Below are 8576 nucleotides of genomic sequence, written 5' to 3'. Positions count from 1 at the left end.
GCAGCACGGGGCAGCTGGGCACAGCAGCAGTTCTGTGGGGGAACGGGCGAGCCTGTGATGCCTGACCTCCTGCCCCAGCCTGAGGGTGCACCTGGGGTGGGAGCCTCCTCCATGGCAAAGAGGAGGCTTGGGGCTGCGTGTGGGCCCCTGGGCCTGGATCTTCATCCCCAGGAGTGCAAACCCCTGCTTGTCTCCCCTGGAGCTGCAAACAGGAGCAGTGGAGACACTGATTTGACTCTGTTCTCCATCAGGAACAGAGAGAAGGCTGAAGGCTCCTGGCACAGGTGATGGTCTGCTCCACCACACCCTGACCCCTCCAGGGGGGATCCCTGTCACACTCCTGCTTCCCCACTTGCTCTTCCCCTGCAGTGCAATTCAGGACACTGGTGCTGTCAGATGCAGCAGGCTGCAGCTCACCTTGCAGCTGGGCGGATGCATCACCAGAGAAGCTGAGGATGCACTTTTGTTGGTTCCAAAGCCTCTGTGGGACTTGACACAGGTGTCAGGAAAGTGGAGTTTTGCTAGATTCAGAGCAAGCCCTGGCAGGACAGGCAGGGCTCTGCTTTCCATGGCTTAGCAGAGCAGTTCCGGACAGAGGTGCATGGCAGAACAAGAAGTGGCTCCAGCTTTCAGATGAATTGCTGTAGCGTAAAACTAAATCATGGCTTTTTGCCACGGAAATAAAGTGTGCAGAAACCAACAGTGGGAGCTTTCTGTTCCCCTCTTCTTGCAGCTCATATGGTAGCATGTACACCGGGAAATGACAAATACTCGCTGCTGGTTCTGCACTTCTTGCTGCATTTCCAGGACAGAGAGACTGCGGCTACAGAAAGGCAGCTTTGTGGCTAACACCAGCCAGAAAGAGCTTTGCTCATGGGAACTTCACACCTTCTTCTCCCCAGCCTCCCACCTGCAGTGAACAAGCCCAAGGACTAGAGGCTCACACTGTGCCGTCTTGCTCAGCGCCCAGAGCACCCAGGGCGGTGAGGAGGTGTGATGGAAACGTTCCACACCAGGAAGCTCTGCCCTCCATCCAGAAGCTGTGAGATGCTCAGTGGAATGAAACGAGCTGTTGTTCACTGCTAATGAATTTGACAGAGCTGGGCGGAAGAGGAGGGTCTGGAAGGAGCTGCTGCAGCCACAGTTGTTTGCTTGTGTCACTTGCCCAGACTGATAAGCACTTACGAAAATGCCCTTTGAGAGCTGTGATGCCTTCTGCCAGGGTGGGCACCTCTCCAGCCACTCCTGCATGGCGCTGACCCCTGCTGCAGGTCTCCACCTTTGAGCTTCCAGCTGCAACCACAGCCACATGCTCCTGCCTGGCTGTTCCCGGAGAGAGATGACCCTGTTGGTCTCTGAGGCCCGCGTTTGTTTCCAGCTTTCTGTTTCTCTGCACTGTTTTCTGCTTGTCTGTTAAATCCTAGAGCCCTCTGCTGTCAGAAAGCTCCTGCAGTTTAAGTAGTTATAATCCAATCTCTCTCAAGCTTCCCTTATTATTCCTGGCATGGAGCTGCCTTTTATAGCTTTGGCCTCACTCAGCCTTGGGCATGAGGTTTGTTTGGGTAGCAAAAGAAAGCTAAAATTATTCAAAAAGGAAGATTACAGAGAAGGATGCTATAGTGGCTGCCAAGACTTCTTCCACTGGGATAGTGGTCCCAAGGGCCCTAGGACTCCCTCCAGTCCCCCCAAATCCTGCCTTTGCCAAGGGGTACCAGTCACAAAGCATGTGCCTGGAGGGGAAGGGACCCTGAGTGCTTCGCTTGAGGCGATGCTGAGGTCTCCCGGGCTGGAGGAAGCTTCATCTGCTGCCCCAAAGCACAGCTCACCTGCAGGTACTGCGACATCCCCAACCCAGCACCGCAGCACAGTCAGATGCAGTACACAAAGGGATATTAGCCTGTCCATGGCACTCCTGCTCGATGTTCACTCCTGTTGTCCATAAGCCTACATGTGGCTGTGAGTTCCAGCGTGCAGGGTGCTGTGTTTGGGGAATGCTGGGGGTCTCGCCCTGGGCAGAGGGCAGTGTCTGGGGCTCTGTGCACAGCTGGGGCTAAAGGCAACCCCTCAGCACCTGTTCCCAAACTGTCACTGGCCCAGGAGGCCACAGGAGGAGGCTGCAAAGCCACATGCAGCGTTCCCCACGGCCACCCCCTGCCCTGTGTCTGCCAGCACCAGGCAGTGCCCATGGCTCTTTTGAAGGGCGCAAACCCATCCAGGGAGGCAAAAGGCTCAGCACTGCAGGGAGCAGGATGGGAACTGTGCTTCAGAGAGATGCTGCAGAGTACCCCAACCTGCAAGCAGTCTCCACGCATGGGAAGTGGTTTGCAGCTTTGCAGAGCGCCCAAACCAAAATAAATGTTGAGGCTAATAAACATCCGAGCATCACTGCCGGACTCTGTGCGTGGCCTCGCCCCTTGCTGTGGGAGCAGGGGCTCACACCTCCCACAGGGTTTTCCTGCCCCCAGCTCTGGGGGGCCGGTGCCAGACGTACCCCTGCCACGTGCTGCCAGGAGAGTGGTCAAGGTGGTGCTTGTGGGCATGGGGTCCTCAGGAGGGAGGGCACAAGTCGAAAGGCTCCTGAGCTGGGTCATGGTGCTCAGCCATCCTCAGAGCTCCCCAAACCCTCCCCAGCCTCCTGGAGAGCTGGGCATCAGGACAGCTTACAAAGAAGATGATCAACATGTGGCTTTCTTCTCCTCTCTGCTTGATGATGTCACACACACAAGGCCCAGTGGGTTCATTTACAAACTGGCTTTATTTTTCACCCTAGCAGAGCTTTGAATTTTCAGCCTGCTCTTCCTTGCTTTTTTTGGGGCACTCACCAAAGACCTGACTGATATGGCCCATCCTTCTGGACAGAGGACATAGCCCAGGCAGAGACACGTTGTCATTTCCAGGCATTCGTGGGGCTTGAGGGCTACCGAGGGGATGCTGAGGGGTGTGGGTGGGGGTGAGTCCACACCACACTAGCCAGGAGCACCCTGACAGCTGCAAACACTGCCCTAGGGCTCCAAAATCACTGAAACTCAGTTTTCCCTGTTTCTTTCCTTGGCTTTTATGCCATGGATGGGGAGGGGGCTGGAGCAAGGAGGGTTTTTTTATTACACTTTTATTTGGTTTGAAATATCCTACATTTAATCCTCTTTTGTTTGTTTTATTTCAAAACAAAGGCCAGGAAAAATGTGAGGCATGCATAGGAAATAAATAGTTTTTCCTAAAGCATTTTTTTAGAAAATATCCTTGCTGGAAGAAGGTTCAAGCTTTGATGAGATACCATCTCTTATCAACACTAACAGGTTGCTGTACCCTGCTTCTCGATGGCCGTCACTGTCCAGGATTCCTTGTGTGACACGATTTCAAGGAAACACGAAGCCGCTCTCTTGTGCAATGCAGCCGCACTCGCCCATGCCGTGTGGCCCGGATGGCTGCACTGCCCTCATCCCAGTGCTGCTGAGGCACTGGTTCCCAGTCACTCCCACACGCACAGGTTCCCCCTGGAGCCAGTTCCAGGACATGACATCATCTTGAAAATTCCATTGTTTCTCCAGAAATGTCAAGAGTAGGGAGGAAAAGAATTTCTGGATACTTCAGAGAAGTCTTCAGCACCTGAGCTCTGAGCAGGGCAAGACGAAGACTGCTGCAGATTGTGCTGGAGGCAGTTACTGAACTTGGGACATTTTTAACACTTCCTTTTCCAAGTGAATCCTGCCAGCCCAGCATTAAAAACTGCTATAAATAGCGAGTTACATCATCCAGTCTCACCATTTTTTGCAGTGTTCCCCTTTCATTAGGCAGATCAAGAATTTCACTATTTCTGCCTCTGACCACATTTATTTGGGGCATTTGCTTTACTTAGCACTTTCTTCTGGGATTTCCAGGGGCCTGCAGACAAGTTCTAACATAACCCTCCAGGCAACATCAGACAGACTGCTTCAACCAGCCCATCCTGCTGACTCCAAACATTGCCTGCCCGTGGTGGGGGCAAGGGCAGACCACGTGCTGTGTCACGGGCCCTGAAACCAGCTGGATCCAGAGTGGGAAAACGTTTATTTTCCAGCACAGCATCTTTTGCGTGAACCTAATTTCCCCTAAGGAGCTCCAGCCTACTTTGGCCACTCTTCCATGGCCATCTGTCCATTCCAGAGCACCTCCCAGACGAACGTCCTTCATCCCAGACACCCAGCCCCACAGCTTCCCCTCTTTCTAAAAGGAGGAAGGTGAAAAGAAATGACTTTCTCATTTCATCATGATAGGGCTGCAGGGGTATGGGTAAGGATACTGTTTTAGACACGTTACAACATCTCAGGGCATTGACTACAGCCTCCCACCTCTACCCAGCCTGTGAAGAACTGGCAGAGACAGGGCTTTTGTCAGATTTCTAGGGAAAAAACAGACTCATGGGAAGCGAACACTCCGATTTTGAGGTTATTTTTTGGCTTTCAGTAGTGGAAAAGTTCCAGCACTTGTCTGGCCCCTGTAACACACATTATCTAGGCTAATCTGATCCTAAAGTGACTTAACTAAACTGAAAAGGTGTTTTGTTTGTTTGTTGTTGGGTGGTGGGTTTTTTTATTTTTTTTTATTAATTTAAAAATTGTCCCTGAAAATTCAAAATATTTTTGTATCTGCTTGCCAACAGAGGTACAAATGCATGGAGAATTTCAGCTGCCTGAAACTGAAAAATATCTCATTGAAAGCATTCAAATAACCAATGCATACTTACAAATAATTCTTCTGTTCTAATGAAACCTGCTTTTATCAGAACATCTCTGCACCATAAATGGCATTTCGCCTGCCTGCCCTACCCACGTCATCTGCCTTGGGAGCAGGACAGGACCAGATGGCTGTAGGTGGCGAATCTCAAGACATGACCCATGAATGCTTGAAGGTACAATCACAGGGAACAGCTCAAAGGCAAACCACGCTCTTACGTATCTACAAGTTATACTCCCCGAGCAACCAGACAGAAGAGCCAAGAAAGCTGAGGCTGGCTCAGAGCTGATTTCTGGTCCAGATGGCTTCTGGCTGAATGTCAGCTTCCCTCCCCGTGCCTGGCCAGGCGCCCCAAGGCTCTCCCCTCATCCTCCCAGGACTTTGAGGGCTCAGCACATGGACGAGCAGAGGGATTTGGGCTGGTGGGGGAGCCTGCAAGGTGCCTCTCTGCTTCACCAGCCTGGCCAGATGGCAAAAGGAAGGCTGGGGAGGGGACCAGCTTGGCATGGTGTAGCCAGGGAGGAGCTGATGCTCTGTTTGGCAAGTGCCACGTTTGCTCCATCTGCCCTCCACGCAGAAAAAGTGCTGCAGCCATGCCAGGGCAAGGGGCAGGCATCCCACCACCATGGCTTTCTGCAGGCTCTGGGGACCACCTGGAGGGTGGGTCACCTCTGGGACCTCTCCCTCTCAGGCCTTGGACCACATCATCTCCCAGAAACCCCATTCTGCTTGGAGGTCAAGCACCCTTCACAGAGCTGCACTGCCTCCCTTTTCACCGACAGCAGCCAGTGGAAGGGCTGTGCACACCATGCAACATTGGAGTGAGGGTTGGAAAACACTGGGTTATCTACAGAACTCACCCAAGTCGACAGCCAGGTGCCTTTTACAGAAACATGGTGAGTCAGTGCCCAGCACTGCGGCAGGGGTGGTTCGGTTGGCTTGCTCTACTTTTTGTTATATTCTTTCAACAGACCTTCAGGAAGCATCTGTTGAAACATCACTGAGTATATGAAAATAATGAAATAGAGACATTTCCCTGAAATGCAGCCACCTCTCTGCTGAGAAGAGGCCAAATTCTCTTTTCTTGACTGACATCCTAGTTTATGCTTGTGCCTTCACCCCTGTCTTGAGAGCTCCTGGTCTTTAGAACTGGTGACTTCTTCCTCACCCAGCTCCTGGAGCTCCTTCTGCTTCATCTGCAGGGTCACAGTCAACATCTCCATACTTTTTTGGATCTCTGCATCTCCAGGCCCATCAACAACAGGCCTCACCTCACCTATCAGTAGTCAAAGAAATATGTGTCTAACCTAAATTGGTCATTTAAGGTCTTCTTATAGGACCTGGAGTGAGGCAGGCACCTCCAAGAGATAATAACCCAACTCAGCTCCCTTAAAACTGAGGAGAAAACTCAAGCACTTCAGCTTCTGGGACTCTTTTTTCCACCCTTATGCCCACCACTACCTGTGTTGGTGCCTGCAGTGCTGTCACAGCTGCAGGGCAGCTACTGAGTCCCCTCAGACAACATGAAGAACGTACAGCAGAGGGAGCCCACAGGTGACAGCCCCCATCTTGTGCTGCTGTAGAAGGGAAACAGTTCAGGGTAGAAGAGATCTCTCTCCCCTGTTTTCCTAAGATGGCCTCATCCCATCTATACTCTTCGTCCCATTTGTGCAGTGCAGAGGCAGGATGCACACTTGCCTCGAAGTCGCTGTTACGGGTTGGGTAATACAGGCCTGTTGACAAATGCGGGAACCTCCACAGGGGAACTTCTTACTAAGGGACATGCATGAAAGAAGCAGAAATAGATATTGCAATTGTTTCATATCCTGTGTCACTGGGGAGGCACTGAATCAAGGGGACAGCTTCACGTTTCCGGGGCTGGGGCTACCACTTCGTTCCATCACGAGACTGTGCTGCCAGCCGCTTCTCTGGGGGAAATTCCACCACACCTACGCAAGCAACTGCCCGGACCTGCTTGCCCTATAAATTGGAGGGTATCTGAATGTCTCAGCATCAAAGAGAAAAGAAGCTTTCAAGCTCCACTTGCCTGCTTCAGCTCCGGCCACAACTTCTGAGTTGACATGAAGGTCTCTGTGGCTGCCCTGGCTGTTCTCATCGCTGCCTTCTGCTACCAGACCTCTGCTGCACCAAGTAAGTCTGGACTCTATGAATCTCTCTAAATGGGGACAGGGTCCTTTCTGCCAGCCCTTCCACCCTGGGTCCCTTCTTATGTCAGATCACCTTCTAGCGGCTGCTCCATGGGTGCCATTCAGCCGTGGGCAGGCACAGCCCAGAGCACAACGTGTGCATGGTGTCCTAAACAGCTCAGGGTGAACCCAAATGAGAAAGAATTTAAGGAAGAAGGAAAAAGACCTTGCTTTTCTTATTCCTTCTCCATGTCCTCCCAGACCCGTGGGGACTCCAGTCCCAGCTCCCTGCCCCTGTTCCCCTGTCACTTGCCACTGCTCACGCCTGTCTTTGCCTTCACAGTTGGCTCTGACCCACCAACCTCCTGCTGTTTCACCTACATCCAACGGGAGCTGCCCCGCAGCTTCGTGACCGACTACTATGAGACCAACAGCCTGTGCTCCCAGCCGGGTGTCGTGTAAGTGTCCTCCTCCAGGACTGGGGCGGTTTCCCTTTGGGATGAGGATTCCTCCACATTTTGGACCTGCAAAGAGAAAGACTCGTTTTCAGGGGGGACAGGAAGGATGTGGAGCCAGGAGGTGCATGGGGATGCTCCATGGGCTCAGTGCACTTGGGGCTTACACTAGTCCTGCTCGAGCGTTTTGCAGGCTGGTGGCTGCCAACATGGTCAGCACCATGTGGTGCTGCCCAAATCCTACTGACCCTCAAGAGAGGCTGGGTATGGAGCAGGGATGGTGGGGGTCTCCCCCACACTGAGCTCTCCCATGGAAAACTCACCTCGCTGCTCCCCACAGGTTCATCACAAGGAAGGGACGTGAAGTCTGCGCCAACCCTGAGCACGACTGGGTCCAGAAGTACGTGACTGAGCTGGAACTGAACTGAAGCTTTGGAACAGGATGCGCTGTGCCAGGACGAGCAAGCCATGGACTCCGTCAGAAATGTTCCGTGTCATTTAGAGCTAGCTGAGAAACTGAAAATGTCCCAGAACCTGACTTTAGTGTGCTTTTTTTTTTTATTTATGTATTTAATTTTTATAAGGAAAAGGAGCAGATGAAATAACAAGAAAATTACTTAATAGATATATTTTTTTAAATGAAGAATCTTGCTTAGATTATATTTTCAGTATTTAATTAATTGTATTTTTGATGCAATATTTAATTCAAATGTTCAGAAATAAATATTTTTGTAAGAAATTTCTGTTTTTGTCTCTATTACAGTTTTTGCGATGACAATAGCTGAAATAATAATTGTGGTAACATCTTTATTTCCTCTTCTAAACTGGCAACACCCTTCCCCCCCCAACACACACAATTTTCCCTACCTGTCCATGCTGTTTTGCAAAATAATAAGGAAAAAAATGAAGGAGGAGGTATGAGAAGGACGTAGATTACATTCAGGTAGTTTGGATCACTCTTTTTGTAATCTATTTAATCACTGCTGGCATATGACTACTGGCAGCCAGATAAATTCCATTGCCAGCCCTGTTACAGTCTATTAATGTGTTACCTTTATGGGCTGAAATTTTACCCTGCTGGCTGTTTCAGGGAATGTTTTCTGGGAGCTGCCTCTAAAATGGAATAGCTATTCCCCAAGCTGAGACTGGAAAAAACATGCTTCACTACTAAATTTTAAGAACTGTTTGGTAGAACTCTGATTAACTAGGACATGAGGCTTAGCAGATGCAGTCCTCTGCTGCAAAAAGTAATTTGTTCCCT

General features: G+C 50.9%; 1 protein-coding gene across 1 annotated transcript; it reads left to right on the top strand.

Annotated features, from left to right (window-relative positions):
• Window positions 1–6446: 6446 nt before the first annotated feature.
• On the top strand, window positions 6447–7918 carry LOC121057985 (C-C motif chemokine 4 homolog). Its single transcript, XM_040532863.1, has 3 exons — window positions 6447–6864; window positions 7204–7318; window positions 7656–7918. Exons 1-3 carry the CDS (start codon window positions 6795–6797, stop codon window positions 7741–7743), a joined length of 273 nt encoding a protein of 90 aa, XP_040388797.1. The 5' UTR covers window positions 6447–6794; the 3' UTR covers window positions 7744–7918.
• The last annotated feature ends 658 nt before the right edge of the window (window positions 7919–8576 follow it).

This window comes from Cygnus olor, chromosome 20 (assembly GCF_009769625.2).
Source record: "Cygnus olor isolate bCygOlo1 chromosome 20, bCygOlo1.pri.v2, whole genome shotgun sequence".
Taxonomy (NCBI): Eukaryota; Metazoa; Chordata; class Aves; order Anseriformes; family Anatidae; genus Cygnus; species Cygnus olor.
The sequence above is the reverse complement of the archived record's forward strand: the minus strand, read 5'-3'. Positions and strand labels throughout refer to the sequence as shown.